The 27,116-nt window shown below is 40.4% G+C and overlaps 1 protein-coding gene across 13 annotated transcripts in view; it reads right to left on the bottom strand.

Annotated features, from left to right (window-relative positions):
• NRXN3 (neurexin 3) overlaps positions 1–27,116 on the bottom strand; it is a 1,031,986-nt gene that overhangs the window by 259,852 nt on the left and 745,018 nt on the right. For all 13 annotated transcript variants that reach the window (XM_087747422.1, XM_087747424.1, XM_087747429.1 and 10 more), the window contains one exon: positions 6,932–7,113. In XM_087747422.1, coding sequence (XP_087603548.1) covers positions 6,932–7,113 — 182 coding nt within the window. The remainder of the gene's footprint in view (positions 1–6,931; positions 7,114–27,116) is intronic.

The raw sequence follows: 27,116 nt of genomic DNA, 5'->3' as shown, positions 1-27,116 counted from the left end.
GCACACAGTGGAGGTTCTGCTGGGGACGTAAGATACTTTTTAAGGTACTACAGTGTGTGTATATATATGTCACATCTTCTATGAGGACTATCATGCCAATCTCCAGTTACCTTAAATAATATACAACCTGAGTTAGGTTAAAGGCATCCATAACTATTTAGTCATAACTTCAAGAATTGACAAAGCACAGCTACAAATGTTTATAAAAGATATATATGAAGAAATGAGAAAGACACTCTGCTGAATCTTCATACACTAACATTAAATCAGAAGAGTTCTCCCACTCCCTCATTCAGCTCACTGATCTTGCCTGGTAGGTTAGCAGTCATGGTTTGTGATGGGTTGACCCTGGCTGGGTGCCAGGTGCCCACCAAAGCCGCTCTATCACTCCCCCTCCTCAGCTGAACAGGAGAGAGAAAATATAACAAAAGGCTCATGGGTCAACATAAGGACAGGGAGATCATTCACCAACCACCATCACAAGCAAAACAGACTTGACTCGGGGAAATTAGTTTATTACCAACCAAAGCAGAGTAGGATAATGAGAAATAAAAACTGCATTTTAAAAACACCTTCCCCCCACCCCTCCCCTTCTTCCTGGGCTTAACTTCACTCCCAATTTCTCTACCTCCTCTCCCCCAGCAGTGCAGGGGGATGGGGAATAGGGGTTGTGGTCAGTTCATCACGTCTCTGCTGCTCCTTCCTCCTCGGGGGAAAGACTCCTCACACTCTTCCCCTGCTCCAGTGTGGGGTCCCTCCCATGGGAGACAGTCCTCCATGGACTGCTCCAGTGTGGGTCCCTTCCACAGGGTGCAGTCCTTCAGGAACAAACTGCTCTGGCGTGGGTCCCCCATGGGGTCGCAGCCTCCTTCGGGCATCCACCTGCTCTGGCATGGGGTCCTCCATGGGCTGCAGGTGGATATCTGCTCCACCATTAACCTCCATGGGCTGCAGGGGGACAGCCTGCCTCACTGTAGTCTTCACCAGGGGCTGCAGGGGGACAGCCTGCCTCACTGTAGTCTTCACCAGGGGCTGCAGGGGAATCTCTGCTCTGGTGCCCGGAGCACCTCCTCCTCCTCCTTCTTCACTGACCTTGGTGTCTGCAGAATTGTTCCTCTCACATATTCTTGCTCCTCTCTCCGGCTGCACTTGCACAGGTTTTTTTTTTTTCCCTCCTTAAATATGTTATCACAGTGGCGGATCCATCTTGGAGCCGGCTGGCATTGGCTCTATCGGACATAGGGGAGGCTTCTAGCAACTTCTCACAGAAGCCACCCCTCTAGCCCTCCCACTACCAAAACCCTGCCATGCAAACCCAATACAAGGGTCTTCATGCATATGTTAATCATCAGGTTGCACCTATTAAAGACAATACATTCAGAAGTCTCTGCCAGAGAACTTATCCCTAACAGAAAGCTACATTCGGATACTTTTTATACGTTAATAATTACAGAAGACCTGCAGAGTACTGTCTCAAGTAGGTTGCTAGATTTTGTCTTCGTGGAAAATGTCTTTAGACAGTCTGTTCTTTTATATCTTCTAAGGATCCAGACAATATCATCTTCTGCTTGAAAGCTCATCCTAATTCCCTCCCTTCACCAGTAGGCAGTCTAGCCGCTCTCATTCATTAGTTGTTCACTTCCTCAGCTAAATGTGTTACACAAGATGTTATCTCCTATACCCAGCCAGCGAGCAACTTCTTGCTTCAACAAAGAAGCCGCTGCCCCACTTGACCTTTTGGTGATCCACTGGCACACTTCAGTATAAAACATCTTTCGCTAAATGACCTTTAAAGGCCCTTCCAACCCAAAGTATTCTATGATTGTATTCTATGATTCTATGAATACATATTCCATACCAATCTATAGGTGCTCATAATTTGTATAAATGTAACTAGGAGAAAGGTACACAGTTCTTTACTGTTTCCTGAATGAAATGAGACATGATGGGCATTAAACACTTTAGAACTGATAATTGCCTATGAGACACTGATGCTCAACCACTTCTGGTATGCTCCAAGAACTGTATCAAACTCAAAGACTTACTTTATACTGGTTAAAAACCTGGAAAGGCTTTTATAATAGTAGCACTATTCTGAATGCACATGAGTGCAAACAAGATCAAGACATGGTGGAGTGAAATTATTTGTATTCACAAAAATGCAACTCGAACAAACTAAGAATTTTATACAAGAATAAAAAAGGAGGTCTAACATGGTGAAACACACACTTTAAGAGAAAACTGTAATCACAAAGACAGTAAAGGCAGCTAAAAAAAGCAAAACACAAGATAGGAGATCGAAGCAGATAGTCCAATTTTTTTTTTCCATGGTTTATAGCCTCTGTAGATATACCGCCTGCAAAATAAAACAGGCTAGTCTTAAGGAAACACTCTTATTTCCACTTTCTCGGATATAAAATGTAACTCTTTTAATGCCCACTCCAAATTTGGCCTAAGAAAGGCTGTAATATTTTGCATCAATGTGATTTTGGTTATAGAAAGGTAAAATACAAACTCCATTTATTATCTCAGTCTAGCCCTTAAGATATTCAGTTCATCATACAACCTCTGTGGTTATCCTTCTCCTGATTCCAATTGTTCTTCTCTCTCTGCTCAAATAACATGGCATTGCAGCATGGAACTGTAGTTTTGGAGGCAGTCTCCAGGAGACTTTGTACAGAAGAGCCAGAATTGTCTCTACAACCATAAAACCCAAACACAGACTTTGGCCAACCACAATATAACTGAAGAAATTTGGCAGAACGTATGCATACATTTTCTTCCGTTTATACTCATTCTCACTTAGCAATGCCATCTCTAACTCAGGGAAGACTTTCTTATACTTATTGCTTAAGAATCAGAATGTTCTACATCAAATCCTGTAGCCTTCAGTTGCAGCCTGGTGCTAAGTGATGGATCCCCATTAGCTTGGGACCACTTAAGCAAAAACTTCTCCCAAAATCAGTAGCATTTTTGCTCAAGCCTAGAGTTTACTTTTTACAAGCAATTCAGAAACTGGACCAGTCTCACAACACTATTCTGAAGAGCCAGAGGTAAGATGACAGTTTACCATACACATCAAAATGAAAGATTGCAGAATAAACCAGCAGTGCATATGGAGGGTGATTTCTCTCTCCATAGTCATCACAAGAATGATATTCGTCATCACCTGCAGCTGTGTTCTTCTCCCCATTTGACCTCTATGAAGATTTTTGCATGTTACAAATCACAAAATAGGTGTGGTAGTGTAAGGTGAATGAACATATAGAAACATTTAACCACAACTCATACATGTAGTCTTTTAAGCATCCATTGTGGAATGCAATTTTCTGGTACAGGTTTGGACTTGGTGCTTTGAATGAACTGTCAGGGGGAAAAAGAAAAATCTCATAAGGAGCTATTTGATGCTATAACAACACTGCCTTTCCATGTGCTACAGTCTGTTCATACAAACACCTCATGCTTCCTATACGACACTGATCTGAATGATATGCCATCCGTTTTTGCAGGGCTGCCAGCTTATAATTCATTATAAATCAGGAGAGAAAATAGTTTCAGAGGCTGTAATTTTTGTCATATAAAAACAGACGCCTTAGTCAATAAATTTCCATAATGTCTGAAAGACTCATAATTAAAAAATGAATCCAAACAGAACAACCATAAATTAAACAAGCAAATACGTAACTTGTTAATAAAGTACCTTTTTTGATTTTTAATTTTACAAATAGAAAGATATTACCAAGAAAACTCCAGAACATAAATGATATTCAAAAAGTAGACAAACTATTAAAAAGTCTCCTTAGCAGAGTACGAACCACTTTTACAATCTTTAAAAATAACATCGGATCTTGATAAACCATAGCCAATTTTAAAACAATGATCACTAGGTGGCTTTTGCAACCTGTTATCACCAACAGAACAACAAGGAAAGTGTGAGGAGGTCAGAATCCAGTAGATAGCATCCAAAATAAAGTCTGTGACTGGAATATCCAGAAAGGCCCCAGAAAAAGAGGTCTCCCCAATATTCTTCCAGGAACACCACTGCCACTTTTATTATTATTAAATATAATTGCTCCTGAAAAAGACAAGTTGCTAAATATACGTAAAATAAATTACCTTAACATTGGTCTTCCCTGTTTTAATAATATTTTCTCTTTCTCCTACAATTTGCTTTAAGTATTTGCATTTTTAAAACTTTATTATCAGTTTAATTTGCTTTCATAGCTCTGATCTACAAATTTACTTTGTCCCATATTTCTATTATAATTTGATCCATACTGCCTTGTTTGTCTTCACGCTTGAAAATGGCCTAATGGAAGGCCAAGGTTTTGAAGAAAGGAAGATGGAGAGAGTCTTTGAACATGACAGCACAAAGCACGTGGTAGTTTTCAGTCAGTTACAAAAGATCTTGGTCTCACGGAAAGCTTGCATGCATTTTGCTAAGAGGTCCTATATGGTCTTGCATTTTAAATGTCATTTCAAGATGCACCTTTCATTTCAGATTTCGACTTTTTCCAAAATAATTCCGATGTAAGCTCACTTCGGTGACTTTGAACCATAAACCAGAGGTAACAAAGTCTTACAGACATTCAAGAAGCCAATAACACTTTAAAAAGTTCCTCTTCGACTTTTCTATTGTGTATAACAGCATGAGACTCAGACTACATTCTTTATTTGAACATTTAGGTAGAGTCAGTGATATATAGGATGAACAGTAACACCATACCCAGAAGAGCACAGCAGCATGCCTTTGCTCCTCATGAATGACTCGCAAATCCTCCTAATCCATCCTGACCACAAAAGAACAAGAGAAATTAAGGCTGAACGAGTTCTATATTTACTGCTAGTGAACATCTTCAGGGATGAAATTGGCCAAAACTACACAGGAAGCTGTCACCAGGGCTTTTAGCATTAATATCAGCCACAATTAATAGCTTTGATTTAGATATCTGAAATAATCTGAAACTAGCATCATGCCATTCAGAGTAGGTCAAACAAAATATATTGGGAGGAAGCAGAAAAACTTTCATTCCTTTCCAAAACTGACTGGAAAGAGAAAGTAATGAACTTTTTTTTTTTTTTTTTTTTTAAATGAATGCTTACACCTCAGGTTCAATTTGTTTCAGTCTATACAGCAAAACTGCTTATAATGTTAAAGAAAAAAAGATCATTCATTAAAAAGTTTGTTTGGACTCATTTTTAAGGGTAGAGTTGATAATATTTGAGACCAAGGCATAGAGAAAAACTACGTGCCTTCATCATTAATGTTGAAAAGACTCATTGTGCAAGTTCTTATCTTAATGCAGGACTAAAATTTCCTTTTTGCTACTTGTGTTCGTTTCACCTCTTCCTTCCACTGAGTACCACAAAGAAGAGCCTGACTTCCATTTTCTCTCTAACATCCCATTAGGCAGCCAAGAGCAACAAGATCCCATCTTAGACTTCTTTTTTTAAGACTGAACAAATTCATATCTCTGCACCTCTCCCCACATGCCAGGCATACTGTTCTCCAGTTAATTGACAGCATTTTTCACATCTTGTATTATAACATCTGAAGAATAGAAATTCTCTTGCTCAGTTATATCCAACCACTTTTACTTGATGTGCATTACAGAATTCCAACCCATTAGGCTTAGCATTGTTCATTTTTACAAAGTCTTCTGGTGGTGTTTTTGTTTTGTTTTTAAGACAGCAAGAAAAAGTGTTTTTCTTAAAAAAAAATGCCAGGATTTGATCTCACTTTCATTCCAGCACAAAACATAAACTAAATATTTGGATATATCACAAAAAGAGAGAAACCAGAATTGGTGACAGTCCAATGGCTCAAGGTCATATTCTAGTCCATTCAAATGAATCTGAATTTTACAATAAAATTCAAAATAAAACAACTTAAAATGATGGAATGAGTACTAGCCCTGACTCTTGTTTCAGAACCACCCTGCAATATACCCAGTGCTTCAACATGATTCTGAACATGACAAATTCCAGCAGCAGATACAGACCCTCAGACATTAGGTCTCTCTTTACTTATATCTTCAAGTTCCCGTGAAATGTCAACAACTCCCCAGCTCATTCAAAACCTGAAAATGGCCCATTCCCCTTCCACTATGAATTAATGCATAAGACATTAGAAATAATCTGAGCATCCAGTAACATGACCACCTCTAGTAAACTTCTTGGCTACTTTGTTTACAAAGGAAAACAAAGCAAAGCATCCCCCCACCCCCCAAAGCATCACATAAAATAACAAACTCCAAAAGTTTCCAGTCCTAGTGTTCTCATTTTCTACAAACAATTCAATTCTCCCTAAAGCCACCTTCGTTCAAGTTTCCCTACTTTAGTATTTGCTCTCGCAAAATATTCTATTTTCTTCTCGCAAAGCAATGTTGTGCTAACAACATTAAATTCTTATTCTTTTGAACTATCTTGCTAAAGCAAGCATCAGTTATATCAGCTTGAGGATCTGTTCAGTTCTCACTTAACTTTCTCAGTGAGGAAAAAAAAACCCCACCCTATCACTCCATTTCATTCTTTGCCTTCTGAGAATAGTAATACTCTCCACCACAAATTCAGCTGTATTCAGGACTGTGCATGTGCCACAGCAGATTAGCACTGCCACAAAATACTTCTACAATTTTTTAAATAAACCCTACTGCTACTGAATCTCATAAGGCTTTTTTCTTTTTGCTTGGTTTGGTGTCCCCCCTCCCACCCACCCTTTCTTCTGGCACCAAGACTCGATTCCTTGCACATCCCCTTCAATAGTTCTACAAAACCCTAAAGAACTAAGGCAGGTTAATTTGATGAGTGCTGAAGATACAGAAAGTGCAGAGTTTAACACATACTATTTTATAGTAATAGTTTTCTTCAAGTGTGTATTCAGTTAACAGAAACCCAAGTCTAGCATAGACATGGGCCTATCTATACTCACTATGTGCAGCTGCAGAAAATCACCAAGCCCAGGGGCACTGTCAATCCGAACAAGAATGCCATCCTTCACTGTCGTGCTGAAGCCCACAGCAAGACGGTCTGTCCTTGTGCTCGGTCTGTCATTAGCTGGCCAGGTGTACAGGATGAGACCTCCACTCTTCCCAAATATATATGTGGCACCAGCTAGAAAACACAAAACCAAAAGAAAGAAGTATTAGTTACTTATTTCATTTATTTATTTGCCAACTCTGGTAATAACGCTATGACTTCCAAGAGGAATATAAGCAAGCATATGCTTTCATTAGTTAAAGGGGTGAAGTTAATGCCTCCTGCTGGCCAGGCTACTGATAGCATAAGAATCCAGGAAAATTAATTGAGTAGATGATGGAAATATGTGTTTCCAGACTCAACCAGGTAACAGAAGTGGACAACACATACTAAAACCTTTCTATTTCATGACAAATGACATTGTGATACCTCTCTGACATTGGAATTGATTCCATATGTGTTATAAGACACACATGAAATTTAGACTGCCCTTTCCAACTTCTCACATGTATTCTTCCTTGTATAAAATTGTAAATTTTCCTTTGTAGAGCAATGGCTCTGAAATGCTGGATACTTTTTCTGATGGAAGGAAATATGAAGGTGAAATGGGTTTTTATCAGACAAAACATATCCGTTCCTTCACCATTAGGCTTGCACCACTAGACTCGATAACAAACAACATAATTCCCTCCGTATGGAAAGTTCATCCTTCAGATGAGCATGGACTCGAGACTCACAAACACTTGCAGAAAGTAATCTAAGTGTGCATGCATGTTATTCAGAACATCCTCATCTTCCTACGCACATCACAGCAGGGGAACAACAAACAAGCAAGCTTCCTCTTAAGGTATAAATCACTCAAGAATTTTTTTCTGTATACAACCTGTTAAAGTACATTTTATTAGTTCCTAAATAAAGACAAGCAGCACTGAAGATAAAGGTAAGTGAAGAGCTTATCAAGAATGAATGATTTCATTAGTGTTAATATCCCAGACAATGCCAGATAGGACACTGCTCTTGGGGGGGGGGGAGAACAACAAAAAAAACCAAGCCACACCTGTTTCAGAAGCATAGGATTCAATCTTATATGGGGATTCAAAGGGAATATTTGGCAGCTCTCCTTGAGGCTGGGCTTGTCTTCAGCTGAAGACTATTCACACACAGTGGGAGACTATCCTTTTCTCAATGTTTCCTAAGCATTTTGGATATCTAGTCCACATATTTCCAGCATCATTCATCTTTACAGTGAGCCTGGGAATTCGTTCCTTGACCTTATTTTTAAGGACAACACCAAACCTCTCCAAAGCTGAACACTGTCCTCCCCCATTCACGAGGGTCATCTGAGCTGAGCAAGACAGACACGCAAGTGAGGAATTATTGTTGCAGATGAAGAAGCTGAGAAACAAAAGCGTTTGGAGTTCACGTTCTCACTTGTACTCAACGCTCTGAGTTAGGAGCAGGATTTTATAACTCAGCAGTTATAAAATCAGCCCATGAGCTTCTTGGAAAATACAGTTAAAATTGCTGTCCTAGACCCAAATCTACAGGCAGGATAGGAACAACGCTTCTCAATGCTTCAGCCACTTAGCATTTCATTTTCTGAGCACTATTGCAACGGTTCACAAGCTACAGAATAGTAAGCCAAAATAACCAGCTCCCACTACTACATCAAGGATGAAATATCTGTAGAAAGTACAGACCGTGTCGTGGGTACATTTTCAAGTCTGAGTGAAACTATAACTGATGATTTTTTTTTTCCCCACCATGTACCAATCAGCAACATGTATCAAGCAACCCCAAATGGAGTACATGTAATTAGATACAGAAACAGGTGGGATCATATATGGGTAACTTTTACACTTGCCTATAAAGCTGCAGCTCCACTAAAGCTCTTCATGACCTGAATTCAAAATATATACAACATATTAGTAGAAATAATTGATACACTTCCCCCTCGCTTAAGAGGCTTCCTCTAGATATCTCAGCACACATTACCAAAACAGACATCAACAACTCAGGCACACAGAAGGGAAATTATTTGTGAACAGCTGACTCAATGACAGAGTGAAAATGAATCCTCATTTCCTTCCTTCCAGGTCTGGGCATACCCACCAGAACATGCTCAGTAAATTCAAACAAACGTGTCTGAAATCAGGGTTACATAGGAAATTTCACTCATAATTCTGAATTAACAGAAGAGCACATTGGCATATTGGAACTGTGCACATATATAATTTCAGTTCCAGAAAGATTAATTTTACAGACTGAACTCAATCTCCTCATTCAGCTTTGAACTCAAGATGGAGGGTGGACGACTATTGAAAAAAATATGTAGAAAGGCGTTTTCTTTGTCTGTTTAAATGCATCTCCAAATATATCTCTAATCTCTTGGTTAGAGAGATAGTTGGAGATGACTAGGAGATGACTAGGTAGTGAATTATTCCCCCCATGCACAGGTATATCAACAGCCCACTATAAACTACATTACAAATATCCGCCCTCAGTTTACCAGTTTGTTCTAAAAGTTGTGTGTATTTCATCACAGACTAAAACAAAGCATAGCAATGCGTTAAGTAAAACAAGATGAGTTAACTCATTGTTGATGACTTCATAGATTAAAACCCACCCAAACTATTCTCACTTGAATTGCAAGTTCTCTTCCTTTTCTTTGTGCTGATTATCAGGCCCTTTAGCAGCAAAGACAAGCTTAGGAAAGAGTTCTTTGCTATTTATGAAGACAGATGATTTCTTTGCCTCTCTAAGAACTATTGGGTGCAGGTAGAGCATGTCAGTGCTCCTGTGAGCGCCAGTTAGAACCAATTATGCCTTCATAGGCCTGTCACGGGACTTAACTGCTTAACAGAGATCATTTTCTCCTCACAGAACACAGATTTTTGCTTCTAGGCCTAACCTGAAGATATTCAGTACTTTGAGTTTGTGCACAAAGATCATTCAGACACAACAACCAGAGCAGCACTGCCCGAACTAACCTGTTAACTGAAGACTGGTGGCCAGCAGTTGTTTCCTTATTGTCCAAGTCAGAATTATCTGCATAATTATAGATGGGTCACTTGTTTGTTGGGTACGTCAATGCCCCTTCCCTTCCCCACCTTTTTGAGGGTATACAGGATACCCGTTGCCTTGTTTGGAAAGAGATGGCATATTAACGTTGTAGCAGTATGACTTTTCCCCCAAAGTATGAACAAAATAGTCACTCCAGTCTGAAAACACAAGGTGCAGACATCAAGTAAAAGTGGAAGAGGAAGGATAACAAGAGTTACTACCACACTACAATCACATTACAACAACAACAAAGAAAACAAACACCAACCCCTCCCCCCCCCCAAAAAAAAGAAAACCCAAAACCTCAAAAACCCAAAACACAACACAAACATACTTGATTTAAATGTTTCTATTTCACCGCAGCAACCATAAGTTCATAGAGTTTAAACCTCCAAGAGAATTGAACAAGACAAACAGTAGAATTACAACCCTGGACTTCAGAAGGGCAGATTTCAGCTTCACCGGAATCTGACAAGGCCTCAACAACTCTATCTGGTTGGTCTTGCTTTAAGCTGGTGTGAGTAAGCAGGTTGGACTAGTGTACCTCCAGAGGTCCCTTCTGATCTTAAATCGGTAACTATCCTTTCTTTGTGGTCTTGCAGAAAATAGTAGACTAATTAAGTGAAGAACTCAGTTAAGAAAAAAGCTGATGAAAGTCTGTTCCGATTGACATCTTCTCATTGCACCTAATTTTTCTTACAGACCTCTTTATTACACAAGAGCACACATTTTTTTCCAAGACACTTTCTATTCAAGACAGACAATGGATAATACACTGTTAATGAGCAGCCACTTGATATTTAGTTTTTTCTCATTGTTCAAGGTTTAGTTATATACCTCCTTTAATATAAAATACAACACCAACTGTGTCCTGAAAATAGAAAAGTCTGAGGGACTGATTAATTCCATTGTATTTATTGTTACAGTGCTTCACCACTTCAACTATGTAACACTAACTTCAACCTATACTGTGCAAAAAAAGAAGAAAAAAATAAATTCAAAGATACAAGCACACAAAATTATTTCCCCACCCAGCTGTGAGAAAATCCCACTTCTCAAAGTGCCCTGGGCCAGATTTACTGTACCGACATGTGAGAACAAATGGGAACAGAATATGTTCAGTTACTCTGCTGCAATGGTGCACATGGAATTTGGTTGTCATTAGGAGCTCAGAGAAGTGAAGAAATATATGGTTAGGGAACACTCCCTACAGATTTAAGCTACTAGGACGCCACCACATGTTTAGCATACTCAAAGCTTATAAACTCATAAACTTATGGTTTGGCAGAGTGGCAGTTAACTTTTCCCAGAAATGACATAACTTGTAACTATAAAACTTACAACTTTTGGTGTTTAGAGATTTAAAAATCAGAGAGATGGATATGTTGCAACACACGTGACAATGCTGTTATTTAAAGTCTGCATATCTAGCTTAGGCAAATCATGTATTTGCTAGCTGTATTCATGGACAGAGCTGTTTGATTATTTAGTTTCAGTCAAAACAAAATAGTTCGAGGCGAACACTCCTCATGGAAAATTCCTAAAAGTTATAAGCCACAGCAAATAAAGCCTCCTAGTGAGTTGTGCTAAGAAACATTTAGTCGAATTTGGCACCACCACCTATACTTTAAATCAGTTATCACTTTTTCCTCATCATCGCCCAAAGACTTCAAAAACCTAGCTTAAGGAAGAGTATCCTTCAATCAACACAGTGCAACTGCAGCAGCTATATCCTACCTAAAACTAATCCTGTAAAGCAGTAGAAAACAAGTCTGTCACATTTGCACAAGATATAACTTCTTTTGTGCCTCAGGGATCCTGTAAGTCTCCCCATATTAAATATTCTATTGCAAATTCTCTATTTGCATCTACTAAGCTATCAACAGTCCATATTGCCTCAGCTACAGCACAACACATACACTAGTTTCACTGTGGCCAGGAAAATGCAACATTTGACAGGTATTATAGCAATGTTTATATATTGAAGGATTAACTGCAGCAACTGAGTTTAACAGTTCAGATTTTCACAATTAAAAAGTGCTTTTAAGATTAAAATTATGAGGAACCCAGGCTAATTTAAAAGCTACAATAATTACCTGAGTTAACACAGCAAAACTTATGACCAGGGTCCCGCATGCCTTCATGACAACATTGTCATAGGCAAAACAATCTCAACTAGGGTAATCTCACTTAATTAGTTTTATTGACAATTAACATAAAATTTTAATTACTGATTCAAACATTGGGGAACAAAGACAAGAAACAATTAAAGAAACACTTAGAGAAAATACCTTTCCTTCCCCTTCCTCAGGCTCAATTGCAGTCCACCAGCTCTCCTCCCCCTTCCTAGTCTCCTCTCCCTCTGGGCTGGAGTGAGACAACAGGTGGTACAGGAGATCAGGGTCAGTGCATGGAGGTTTCTTTCTGCCATTCCTCAATTCTTACTTACTTTCTGTGCTCCAGCATGGGTTATTGATGAGCTGCAGCACCTCAGGGGTGTCCCTGCTCCTGCATGGGTCTCCCACAGGCCTCAGTCCCCTCAGGAGTCTCCCTGCTAATGTGTGGGCCCCTCCATAGGTCCCAGTCCCTCAGAGGTATCCCTGATCCTGTGCTCCTCCCTCCACAGGCCCCAGTCCCTCAGGGGCATCCCTGCTCTGGCACGGGTCACCCACAGGCCAACACAGAGTGCCTTCTTCCAAAAGCGTGTCTCCAGCATGTCCCTGCCAATGTCCCCTTCCACATGCCTCTCCCTGAACCTTCTTCCGTGTCCCCTCCTGTTTATCCTTTGATGCCCTCTCGCATGCCTCCTCCCATGAACCCTCCTACACTACCTCCAGCCCCAGGGGCTATTGCCCTTTCTTAAATGTGTCAGAGCAGCAGCACCATGTGCTCCTCTGACAGGTTGAAGTTTTGGCAGATAGTGGGTTGTTTTCATCCACATCAGAGCCGGCTGTGACCACACACAGGGCAGTTCATGACCTCGTCCCACACTGGGTGCTCTGCAGCCCCCTGCCACTCGTGACCCAATACAAACATAAATATCCTGACTGTGGTGGTAATTGGCCAAAAAACATGAGGTATGTAAACCTAATGATAACATCTTCCTACCTAAAATAATATGCAAGACAAGGCATATGCCTTTCCCTCAATTATTATGCCTTTATTCTCTTGCACAGAGTTCTTAAAAAAAGTATAGATATTGTTTTACTATTTAATATTTTTGTAAAAGGACTGGAAACTTACTTTTACATTCCTCAATAAGGGGATGAATGGAAGACACATAAATTTTAAAGTCAAAGACTTGTAAGTATACAAACAAAAGAACCCTATTGCATTCTCCTTACCAATTGCTTGGTTTTTTTGGACTTCTCCCCCTCCCCCCCATTTTGTGCCTCCTATATGGACTATATTTTCTGCTTAGTCCAGAAGTACTGATGAGTCTCTTGGGGTATTTCATATGCTGGTGTAAAGGTCCTACCATGTTTATTAATAATCATAACCTTTTGCTTTCTAACAAGAAGCTATCGGTTCAGCTACAGGAAAATTTATGATGATAGCATTGTGCTCTTCTTTCTTGGCAGGAAACTGAAATTTAGGTTATTTTCAAGAAGTAATATTGTCAAAGGATGGAATCGGTAACACACTGCACGTGACCACAGGTAGTTGTTACATGAGCAAAGCAAGACCCAGTTCACATCAGGAAGGAAACCTTGGTAGCACCTGTAATTAGCAGCCCTTTAATCAGCAGCCCATTAAAGGGACAATTAAATAATGAAGACCTGATAGTTTATTCGGACACTCAAAAATTCCCACAAAGTCTCAGTAGGAAAGGGCAGATGTTTTGACAAACTCACAGAAATAAGAAAAAGTAAGTAACAGTGACCCTTATCTCATTGTACCTGGACTAGGCAGTTCATTTACTCTTTTCATCACCAGAAAAGGCACTAGTAAAGGAATGCAAGTTAGATAGAATACTGGCATGAAAGCAAGTGAGAATAGATCAGGCATGCATCTGCAGAAACTCAGCAAGGAGATGAAAGTTGCTGCAGCAGGAAGCATCATTATTTGATCACATAATAAAAATGCAGTTCCCAAAAAACATGGTGTATAGAGAGCTATTCTGCCCTAGCAAGTGGAAATGAACAAAGTAACAAGGAAGAGCTGCTAAAACCAATTTCTGTTCTAATAGAAAACTGATAAAATAGATTGGAGGTTCTGCCTGAAATCTGATCAGATTAATCTGATAACTTAAGGTAAACTACATGCTTGACCACTCAGTTTCCAGTCAGGGAAACAACAGTGGTGTAGCTCTTCAGGCCTTAACTCAGACAGTTCAACATCTTATTTATTTATGCTTGCTACACTCTTGAGGAAAAACGAGCCATGCTTCGAACACCAGCTCTAAGGGGGAGTTAAAGCAAACAATACAGATTGCACAAACCAGAAAAGAGCACCAGGACTTTCAAATGGCTTCTGACTATTTACTGCTCCCCAAAAGTTTATTACCTGGCAACACAGACAATAAAATATCAGTTGATACCTGTACATTGTCAAAAGGACATGCATTGGCTGAGTAAAAATGAAGCTTCTGACAGTTATTTTTCCAATTTAACTCCTTCTGGACACATCAAATAGACCATACATGCTGTGCAACTCCAAATTTCCTCTAAGTGAATTTCTTCGGAGTAAAAAAATTGAAAGAGTGACAAAAGAATATTCTGAGGACAAAGAAATGCAACGGTGCCCATACGCATTAAAAACAACAATAGTGGTGAAAATAGGTAAAGTTTTTACCTAGTTTTGCAATATACTCCCGAATAGCATGGATGATTTGTCTGACTATTCATTACTTGAAATCACTTGAAGTGGGTCAGCTCTAGGTGTGCTGGACCATCTACATTTTCTAGAGATGACCTAACAGGTGTTTCCCCATTTCCAGCTTCAGTGATTTTTTTATTTTTTTTTTAAATTACTCATATGGGCTTTGTCCACTAAATGCTATGCATACAGCTTCTTTGCCTCGCTATTACACTAGATGTATGACAACATTTCCAGCTACTATTATCAAACAAATTAAGAATGGAGAAAAAAAAAAGATCAAGCAAGAAGTTATCTGACTGAATTTAAGATTAATAAATGGTTTTTGGATTAAAAGAAAGAAATTAACAGCACTAGTACCAAGTAGTGTGCCAGTCCCATTCCTCCTGCCCTTCCATATTTACCAAGGCATCAGTCTTGACAGCAGCTATTCTTCCTTCTTTAGTTATAAGCCATCATCCACTTACCATCAATCTTAAACTTTAACTACATTGTTACCCTAATCTTTATTTTACTCCTCCTATTACTATCTCACTTCATGTCACACCAAATAAAAAAAGTTCTTAGACAAAAGAATGAATCAGGGCTCAGGAGTCAAAAACCAAGATAGACATCAACACACTCCCTGCCTTCAAGCATATATGGTAGTGTTCTTACAGCATATGGAATGATCTGCAGTATCAAGATATCCCAGGGACGCCTTTGAGTTACTGTCACTCGATCACACACATCAAGAAACAGACTCTAGTTAAAACTGAGTATCACCAGTTCTAATAGAACCAGTCTTCCTCCTCGTTTTCCTAGAGACCCACTCTCTGCACTTGCACATCTCTGTGCATCAGTTGCTGCGTTTTCCACACCCCGAGTTTAAAAGGTCTACGCCTATTAATAAAAACACGTACTTGATTAAAAAAAAAAATAAGGGGGGGGAGGAACGGGGCGGGGGTGAAAAAGATCACAGAGTATCTAATCATCACCATCTGCCTCACTTGACCATTCCATCACAGGATCCTTCCTAGGAGAAAACAAAGACAGACCTGATACTTCTTATGACATGACTGCTGAAACATCCTTTTATTTATCAAGAGCTTTAAATTGCTTAAGAATGAAGAAAACTTAAAGCCCTGAAAAATGCAAAGCTTCCAGTCTAATCCTCAAAAAAAAAAAAAAAAAAAAAAAAGGCAAGCTTTCGTGCTTAAAAGGAGATTTCATGAACTAGCTCTTTTTCCTTTCAGGGTGCTCTTCTCTTGACAAACCCTCTGAGACCCAGATTGAACACCATACTCATGTCTCAAAAAGCAGTCATCATTTGACAAGAAACTGAAATTCATTTCCCGCTTTAAAATATGAAGGAGCTGCTTCTATACAAAAAGGAGGAGTTATGAAACCTGCAAGACTTAACACAAAATGGAAGCAGCAATTTGGATTATGCCTGCTTTCTGTGTTTGTCTTTTTTAATGACAGCAAATTAATACGAGTCACTTTCCTCCCAGTATGTGTGCATCAGCCAACAATCGGATCAGACAGTATGCTACTTCTTATTAGTTACATTGCATTAAAAAGACTGGAAGAGGAAAAGGGGGAGAGCAAGGGAGTATTCCTAGAACCACTAGAAGATCCAAGATAGGTTGTGCTTGAACTACAAATTTCCCTAGATCCAGGATACTGGGAAGATTGAGTTTCTTCCCAAATCTGAATTTGCCATGGATCACGTTGGGGATGTTTATCACCTCAGAAGGAATTCAGGGATTAGCTGCTGACTAAAATGGACTAAAGATGACTATAGGGATACCAACGTAAACATAACTGATTGCAACTAGGAAAATATTTCAGTAATATCTTCATTTACATTATAACAACATAATCGGTCAGACAAGGATCTGACTAGTTCACTTTCATGTCTTCAGCGCTGATCCTAAGTGGACACCCAGGGAAAACTAAGAGTAGAGCAAGCATATTTCCTTAAAGTATGCACCCAGAGTATGAGCCTTTCCAGCAATTAACTCAGCCTCATGTGGTTTGTAATGCCAGAGAGATCTTATTTCCAAGTATTTATCCAGTCTCTCCTTGAATGCATTTAGAAGTTTTGCATTCACAATGACTTACAAACCTTTAGCAATGACTCACACAAATCTGCCACTGATGTAGCAAGCTACACTAGCCACCTGTGGGCCCCATCACCAAAGGCAGCCTACGGCATCCTGTACTCTATTAACAGGACCATAGCCTGTTAATAGATTAAGTGATCATTCCCCTTTATTCAGTGCTTGTTAGACTGCATCTAGAATAACGCATCCAGTTTTGGGGACCCCGATACAAGACAGCTACTGACAAACTGAAGCAAGTTCAGTGAAGGGTCACGAAGATGGGTGGCTGAAGTGCCTGCCTTGTGAGGAGAGGCTAAAGGATTTGGGTTTGTTCAGCTTGAAGACAACACAACTTCAAGGGGACCTAACAGCAGTCTCGCAGCACCTGCAAGGAGGTTATTGAGAAGGCAAAGGCAGGCTCTTCACAGTGGTGCACACCTGGTGAACAGGAAACAATAGGTATAGTTTGAAGTGAAAGAATGCGACTTGATAGAAGGAAAAAGCTTTCTCTTCACAAGGACAGACAGGCAAACAAGTTGCCCAAGGAGATTTTGGAGTCTCTGTGTGTGAGGTTTTCAAGACCTAACTACATAAAACCCTAAGCAACCTGATCTGACCTCACAGCTGACCCTACTCTGAGCAGGGATTTGGACTAGAGACTTTCCAAGGTCTCCTCCAGCCCAAGTGGTTCTACTGTGTGAAGAATCACCTTTTTCATACTTGCTCTTGCTAAATAGACTACGTGTTGCCTAGGTCTTGTACTGGAAGACACAGTAATCTGTCCCTGTATCTATACTCTCAGTGTCAACCTTGCCTTGGCAGATTTTTATCATACCACCACCCTCAGCCCTTAAGCCATCTCTTTCAGTAAAGAGACCAGTTGTGTTATCAAATTCAGCCCCCACAGCTTTAGGCAGCCAAATGACAAATATCAGTCTAGAAAAGGTCCACAAGGACTATTCATTTAGATTTGGGGATTTGGGGGGTTTCTGGTTGGTTTTTTTGTTTGTTTGGGTTTTTTGTTTGTTTGTTTGGGGTTTTTTGTTTGTTTGTTTGGGGTTTTTTGTTTGTTTGTTTTTTTAAACACACCACAGAAAATGAGAAACATCCTATAAAAAAAAAAATGTACTGCTCATAACGACTACAGAACTTTCATTACGGGAAGACAAAATGCTTCAAAGCACAAAGCACCAAAAGAAGAGATCAAAAGAAACTACAAACACTACAATGGAAATATGAAATTTGCTGGGTAGAAGTGCCCAGAAAACTGTGCCCAGTTACTGTGACCGTTGCAGGACATGTTTACTGGGGTCAAAGTTAACTACCACCTGGAAAGAGACTTCATTAGGTGCAACCGTGACTAAATTCAGTAAAGGTAAATGGAAGTATTTCTTAGTTGCATTCTGCTGCCAAAGAAGAGCTGGAATCTGGATGCATTTTCTTATTTCTTTGTGTTTCCTGATAAAAGACAGCACAGAGATGATGTCCTTGGAGAAGCCCAGAAGGCTACATGCCAGAGGAGATGAATACTGTTAGCAATGAGAAGCACAGCAGGATTCATAGCTCATTTGGGGCCTGGAGGAAGAATAGGGATGTTAGTTCACTACAATTTTACAGAATCTTAATGGTAACAAAATGGCCTAGATATAGCTCAGAATGGATAGAGGCCAAACTGCTACTATTGATCTCAGCCCATTCAACTCCCCTCCAAAGAATCTCTTTCTAGTCTTGATCCTTAAGCTATGGTTTATTCCATTAAAACAAATTAACTCGGGGAGGGGAAGAACCAATGCAAAAAAAACCCCAAACAAATAAAAACAACAAAAAAACCCACAAAGACAACCACTGTTTTCTCAGTTTCATTTAGTCACTTCCAAGTTTAAGTAGCATAACATCTTGCATGGCCAGTCTGCAGACTACAAGGTTTCATTTGTTTTACATGTAGGCAATCCTTCATTCTTCCTTACATACCTGTTCACATTTCCTTAGTCACAGGTATTAAAACAGAAAATACAGTTTACATTTATGGTCTTCACTGCAGGACATCAAACCCAAATTTTCAGGCTTGATTGCTAAGAAGATTTGGGCCAGAAACATTGACTATTAGATATTCATCAGAGCCCCAGAAGGTAAGAGTTACCAAATCTCACATGCTAAATCAACAGCAGAGTTGGGAATAGGAAGCAGGTTTTCAGACATCTAACCTTTTGCTGGCCATTAGCATGGGTTTATGAAAGGCAAGTCATGCTTGACTAACCTGATCTCCTTCTAGGACAAGGTGACCTACTTAGTGGATGAGGGAAAGGCTGTGGATGTTGTCTACCTGGACTTTAGTAAGGTCTTTGACATTGTCTCCCACAGCATTCTCCTGGAGAAACTGAATGCTCATGGCTTGGACGAGTATACTCTTCACTGGGTAAAAAAACTGGCTGGATGGCTGGGCCCAGAGAGTGCTGGTGAATGGAGCTCAATCCAGTTGGCGCCTGGTCACAAGTGGTGTTCCCCACGGCTCAGTGTTGGGGCCAGCCAGTCCTGTTTAATAACTTTATCAATGACCTGGATGAGGGGATCGAGTGCACCCTCAGTAAGTTTGCATATAACAGCAGGTTGGGTGGGAGTGTTGATCTGCTGGAGGGTAGGAAGGCTCTACAGAGGGATCTGGACAGGCTGGATCGATGGGTTGAGGCCAGTTGTATGAGGTTCAATAAGGCCAAGTGCCGGGTCCTGCACTTGGGTCACAACCACCCCATGCAATGCTACAGGGTTGGGGAAGAGTGGCTGGAGAGCTGTCTGGCAGAGAAGGACCTGGGGGTGTTGGTTGACAGCCGCCTGAACATGAGCCAGCAATGTGCCCAGGTGGCCAGGAAGGCCAATGGCATCCCGGCTTGTATCAGGAATAGTGTGGCCAGCAGCACTAGGGAAGTGATTGTCCCCTTGTACTCAGCACTGGTGAGGCTGCACCTCGAGTACTGTGTTCAGTTTTGGGCCCCTCGCTACAAGAAGGACATCGAGGTGCTGGAGCGTGTCCAAAGAAGGGCAACGAAGCTGGTGAAAGGTCTAGAGCACAAGTCTTGTGAGGAGCGGCTGAGGGAACTGGGTTTGTTTAGCCTGGATAAGAGGAGGCTGAGGGGAGACCTTATCACTCTCTACAACTACCTGAAAGGAGGTTGTAGTGAGGTGGGGGTCAGCTTCTTCTCCCAAGTAACAAGCGATAGGACAAGAGGAAATGGCCTCAAGTTGTGCCAGGGGAGGTTTAGGTTGGATATTAGGAAAAACTTCTTCACTGCTAGTGTAGTCAGGCACTGGAACAGGCTGCCCAGGGAAGTGGTTGAGGCCCCATCCCTGGAGGTATTTAAAAGACAGGTAGATGTGGTGCTTGAGGACATGGTTTAGTGGTGGACTGGGCAGTGCTAGGTTAATGGTTGGACTTGATGACCTTAAAGGTCTTTTCCAACCTCAGTGATTTTATGATTTCAGTTTGTTTCAGCAGCATGCTTTTGAAGTAAACTTCTTGATCTATCACCACTTGCTATTTTTTGGTTCACATCACAGCAGTCTCAGAGTACACAAACTTGACTCCTTTCAAATAAAACTAAACTGGAATATGCAATCCAGCTGTTAACAAGTAATTTGTCTATAGGACCAGACTAGAGTTAGTCCAAAGTAAAACTTCAGAAGTAAAATGCCTACAGTATGGATCTCAGGTCCTTGCTACTAAATTTCATTCTGCAATCCCACTCTCATGCTGGCTGTTATTGTAGACACACCCTAGCCTTCTAGGACTAAATGGGGCTGTTTCGGTCTACCAAGGAAACAAACAGAGTTCTGAGCTTTTTGACCTCACCTCAAATATGACGTTGTCCCTCACAACTACTGGAAGGCCAGTGATGAGAAGAAATGCATTTATAGAAGCTCACCATTCCCAAGGCTCTCTAACCTTCCCAAAGGTTACACAGTGGGAGTGTAAAAACAAAAAGTATTCAGAGCTAGTAATACAGCATACAAACTATTCCGTAAGTGATATGCAGCTTTTCTTGCTATCGCCTCCTCTTCTTGCCACCATGAAAGGACAGCCACGATTAGGAGAGGTGAACATACATGAGCGTTACACAGGCAATCTGTTAAAAGGTACCATGCCAGAGTAAAAGACAAGCGTAATGGTTGTTTAATCGTTCTCACCACGAAGTGCCGATTCTTTAGTCTCTTATGACATTCATGAATGATGCAGAGGGCTGGCATGATGAATGCAGAGCAATTCCGACTGACAGATACTTTCAGAGAATTTATATCCTTCTTGCACTGCCAGGACAAAAGGGCTCTTGAGCTGAGTTATCATTTGTTCCATGAAAGGATTTACAGTTTTGCCAGCAACTCCTTTTACCTTACTCTATAAAGCATTTATTTTGATATACTGATTGTGATCATTCAAGAACAACTGTATCTGAAGAAAGTCAGCAGGGGAGAGAAAAAGCAGAGTGGTTCTGAATAACTTGCTCACCTTGACCTGGGACTTCGTTTCCCTCAGCCAGTTTGCTTTGTCTTTGGTATTAGTTCTTTCTCAGCATCCTCTGCTATTCCAATTACAAATGTAATATCACTCAAGGGAGACACCTAATCTCCCATGTCTGGCTACCCTTCTTTCAAGGCAAAAGATGAAGTTTAGCCACAAAAGCTGCCCACCCTAGTCCTTTCTTATCATTTAACTAGAAAGCACCTCAGCATCACAGTTTTTACACCACACTGGAGTGGCCTCTATCTTACAGCTACAGGCAGCAATGGCTCCTGCCATGAGATTCAGTGGCAAAGCTGCACCTGGGCCTTATCCAGAGGAGCAGGATGATACAGGCACGCAACACCACAGCCTCAACAGTACTGGGTGACTAAGATACTCCCATTGCCATGATGAACACATCACCATCAACCATGGATTGCATGAGGCATTTTGGCTTGCAAAAAAATGCAACACTTCTGTCTGGCAGAGGTGACCAAGAACTCTTATGAATTTGATATTCAGCCACTCTCTAAAAGTTTTTCCATCACTTTTGTTTCCTGAGAAGTTCAGCAGTTACAGCCTAGACTAAAACACATCATCACCCAAGAGGTCCCAAGTCTGTGGCCTTCAGTTGCACAGAGAAATAGCATATGTCACACAAGTGAGGATAATGAAAGGGCTGCAGGCTGATCACATTGATATAATGATCACAGCAATTTCCCTACACTTCATTTTGAAAGTATTAGGTGACTTCAGGCAGACAAACAATGTTTCCATGAATATTACAGATAATATCCATAACATCCTCACAGAGAAGGCCATTGTCTTTTCTTACACATTTTAAATTATGTTTTAATGCTACATTTTTGAGCCTTTATAAAGTATTTGATCTTAAATGCCCTGGCATTTCCCATTCCTGAAGAGAGCCTATACAAACCAAGAGGAGAAATTTAACTTGCTTGGCTCTGAAATGAATCTATCATTATATTAAAAGGTAATGCACCACATCACCACACAGTGCTGAGGTAGACCAGTGACAGGTCTACCCAAACACCTGTCTAGACATGGAGAAGGAACCATAAAGCAGTGAGTGAACCATATGGTATTTAATGGGTATTGCTAAGAAGTTTGAGAGCGACAAGTTAAATTATTTAGGCTGAACAAACAACTAAAAATGGGTAGGCCATGTCCTCTTAACCTCATCTCTGACTCACACTGAGAAACTCTGATTAAAATTGATAAATATTTCCTTCACTCATATTTCAAGTGTATATTAATCTCCATCTCTGCAAGCACTGAACCTCAATATTTTCATTTCAGTCTCTCCTGCTTTATTGTGAATTGCCAGCCATAGTCCCAATAAAGCATTTAATTACCAAATCACTTATCTGGGAGACAACACAGGGAACAGTTCTCTTTTGGGTACACCCTTCAGGGTGCCAAAGGCATACAATTCTACAGAAAGCTCAGTTCTGGGTTTCCTAAAGGGGAAAAAAAAAAGGTCTCTCAAATAAGCTGGAAAAATAAATCTCAGTATATCTTTTTTTTCTGTCCTGTGCTGTAAATGCAAACTATTGATTTACCTCTAGCTCTTTCATGCCTTTCACATGCTTCAATAATACAGAGGATTTGCTCTTCATCCTTTCATCTCCAGGCCTGGAATGCCTCTTAAGTCTCACATTAAGGGTCACTCATTCTCCCTCAAACTGCAGCACTCGCATCCTATAGAGCTCTGCAGGTGACAGCTAGAGAGGCATGCAAGTAGCACGTAATCACTTACCTCCTGACTTCTTTGGAAGATGAGAAAGAAAGAAAGACAAAATTTTTATAAATCCTAGTTTTTCAAACTTTTGATCATTTATGTTTGGTCTTTTAGAAGCATCCTTCTGAATGCAATATAACAACAGTAAAATATGGATGAAAAGTAATTTCCAATGCCTGCACCTTGCGTTGAGTTGGCAGCACTGTATAATGCTGATGGCTCAACCATCAGAAACCATAACTTCATACTCCCATAGAAAACAGAGAACATGTAGGCCTTCTCACCACAAATGCCTAGAAACAAAGAACCATTTAATAATTGGAAGAAACGTGTAGACATCATGTAGTTTATCTTTCCTCCAACTTAAAGCAAGGCCAATGAGATCAGATTGCTTAGGAACTTCTCCAGTTGAGTTCTGAATATCCTAAAGAAAGGACAGTCAACAACAACTGTGCTGGCAACCAGTTCCAGTGTTTCAACACCCTACTATTTAAATCACATTTTTCCATATTCTATCTTGTACCCGGTTGCTTCTCATACTATCATTGTGGGTCTCCAAGGAGAGTCTTCTGTATAAACTCCTAGTCTGCTAGTTAAAGCCAACAATAGTGTTTCCGCCCTCTCTCCCCTTAGGGCTGAACAAAACCTGTTCTCTCAGACTCTCCTCATATGTTCTGTTTTCCGGCACCTTTACCACCTTGGTGATCTTCTGCCAGATTTGCTCCACTCCCGATACCTGTCTCTTACTGTGAAGCCCAAACTTGGGCACAGTAATCCAGATGTGGTCTCACAAGTGCTGACTAGAGGGGAGGAATCCATTCCACTGGCCTGCTGGCTGCATTCTTGCTAAGGCAGATCACTATGAAACTGTCTCTCTTTGCCACAAGGGCACACTGCTGACTTGAATTCAAATGGTTATCCACCTTTTCTACACAGCTGCTTTCTTCCATTCAGTGGTAACACAGCCTGTTGTCCTGCTGCAAAGGAATTCTCTGTCCCAGATGAAGGACTTGGCATTTGCTTCTGTCAAACTTCACAAGATTCATGATGGCCCCATTTCTCTAACCTATTGAGGTCCCTCTGAATTGCAGCTCATCAATGACTGCCCACAATCTGGTCATTCACAAACTTGCTGAGAGTGCATTCTGTCCCATCACCCAGGTTATCAACATAGATGTTAAACAGTACTGGCATCAGCATCAACCCCTGAGTCATAAGCTGCCTGTTGGACTTTGTGCCACTAAGCATAGCCCTTTGAGCCAGCAGTCAAGCCAATTTCCCACCCCTCTTATCCACTTACGTAGCCCATATCACCAGTTGGGTTACAGGGATACTGCAGGAGACTGTATCAAAGCGTTTGTAGAAGTCAAGGTAAACAACATCTCCTGTACCCCTGTTGTTCACAAAGCCAGTCTCATTGTAGAAGGCAGTGAGGTTGGCCGCATAGTTAGCCCTCAGTAAATCCATGTGGGCTATTCCAAGTTAGCTTTTTGTCCTTTGTGTGCTTGCAAGTAGTTTCTAGGTGAATTTGCTCTGTAATCTTCCCAGAAACTGTTAGGCTGACTAGCCTGTAATTCTCTAGTAGATGTGGCATTTGCCTTTTTTTTTCATAGTCATAATATCCCATTAATAACATTTTCACTGTTTTTTTTCCCCACTTACTTTCTCTCTGAGTACCTCACAACTCTTCACTATATTTATTGAAGATCAAAGTCCTACAGTGTGATGTAGCTCTTGGATCTTAATATTTCTTCTATCCTAGAAAGAATTTCCTCCCTTCACATGTGCTATCCTTGATATTCCTGTTAAAAATAGATCTGCCCTTGTGACAACTCAGGAAATCACTTTCAGTCTCAGGGCCTGCAAGCAAATGTTACTTCATCTCTTTAAGGGCCTGAAAACATGAAAAGAAGTTCCTGTTCCAAGATCAACCACTTAGTTCATCAGACAGCAGAACCTGCTCCTAAGCTATACGATTAGCTAACTGTTTCATGAAACACACCAAGTGCTACCAGTGTTCTGTATACCACAATGCCCTATTTTCTTCCAAACCCAGAAAAGTGTTTTCCTTCTTGCGGAAATGGGCCTAAACAGGCAGTTCATTAATCTGATCTTTTCTCCCATTTTGACTAAGCCAAATGGTCTCTCTCATGTAGTATACTTGGAGCTATAGGTTGGCTCTTCAGATTTAGGTGTTCTGCTCCAAATCCAACTCACAACTCTGCTCCTTTGTTCTAGAGAATAAGATTACTACAGAATTGTTTTTGCTTTTCCATAAGAGAATGCTGTTACAAGATACTCGCAAAGCCTGTGGGAACTGCGGTTTCTTCAGGGAAGTCCTTGCAACATGTCATTCTGACAGCTATATCTCCCCTTCAGTACTAGTAAATATATTGGAATGCATACTTAGAACAGAAAGCAAATTCCAGGAAAAGCCCATTTTCTTTCACTGGTCTCAGAAGCACAGGTTGTTCCACAGGCTCATTTTTCTTTGTTCAGAGGTTCACAGGCTATTCTGAAAGGTGGCTTCCATACAGAAAAACTTTGAAATACTTAACATGCTTGTACATTAATTTATTTCTTTTTATGTACAATCAGTTTCCCTGTCACTTTTGCTAATCCTTAAAGTTATTTATATTTAAACAGGAGCCTCTGGCTTTTATTCTCTCTCCATTTGAGTCTCCAGTGAAGTCATAAAATGCTGAATTGATAAGGTGACACTAATTGGTACAACAGAACAGTAAGGTCACAAACATAAAGAAAGGGAATGTCATTCTGACCATGCAACAAGTGTAAATCCAGAGTAATTAATCTCCGATCAGTGACCTAATTCAAGTACACTTAGTTATAAAAGAAACCATGCCTATTGCAGTACTTAAAGGCAGTATCTGCTTGCATCTTAATTCATATTCAAATACAATACCTTCTGTAACATATTATATTGGGGAAATACTGGGGAAAAACAATCATTGGAAAACTGAAGTCACTACTAATGAAATTTTCCACCTGTCACAGAATATATAGGAACTTCCTCCATCAATCACATCCTTCCATGACAATGTATTCCACAAGTACCTGGGATGGATCTTTCTCTTTCAAGGCAATCCTCACGTAACACTGCCAGAGTAGATTTATACCACACACAGCGGAGCAGTATAATAGACCTTTCTGTCCAGTTATTTTGGTATTAGGCATAGTCTATCAGCAACAAATTACTGTCATGGTAGAGCAAGAGGAAACTGAACAACTGCTAGCACTTACCTAGCAGCTAGACCACCCCGTGGAAGAAGCCTACAAACCAAACAATGCAAAAGATGTACAATCCTCTCTCCTGAGTTAGGTCAAGTGGCCATATGCTGTGAGGGAGTTTAGGACCGTCCTGTGCAAATTAATTTGCGCTGCTGTATCTACAGCTAAACTACATCAAGCAGAGCATATAAATAATGCCTTACAGAGAAAAGAACAGACATCATGTGCTAGTGGATGCCAAAATAACAGTCATACTTGTCTCCTTTTAGAAGATCAACCAATCCAGACATTGAGCAACTACGACCACACTGAGTTTGGGCATGATAAGAACTATGGTCTATACACATTTCTGTATTCAGTCAGCAAGGACTCAGAAAATTGCAGCTCTCTTAACCATTGGTGAAAAGAGTTGGTACCTCAAGAATAATGTCAGTTAACTGTTTTCCACCATATTTGCATACACTACGCTCATTTGTTTTCCATATGCAATGTTACAAAAACGATCTCTCTTGTGGCTAGAAAAGTATTGGATTTTTTTGACATGCCTCTTAGGATCAACTTTGTAGAAATAAAGGAATCAAGATAAACCATACCAAGTAAATATCAGCATAAAAAACAATATATATAAATTCCCAAAAGCACACATCAGGCTCCCATGACAGTGGTA

Source organism: Nipponia nippon, unplaced genomic scaffold (genome assembly GCF_047370975.1).
Source record: "Nipponia nippon isolate SJK-2023a ecotype South Korea unplaced genomic scaffold, ASM4737097v1 scaffold_11, whole genome shotgun sequence".
Lineage (NCBI taxonomy): Eukaryota > Metazoa > Chordata > Aves > Pelecaniformes > Threskiornithidae > Nipponia > Nipponia nippon.
Note: the sequence above shows the minus strand (reverse complement) of the source record. Positions and strands in the feature narration are given on the sequence as shown.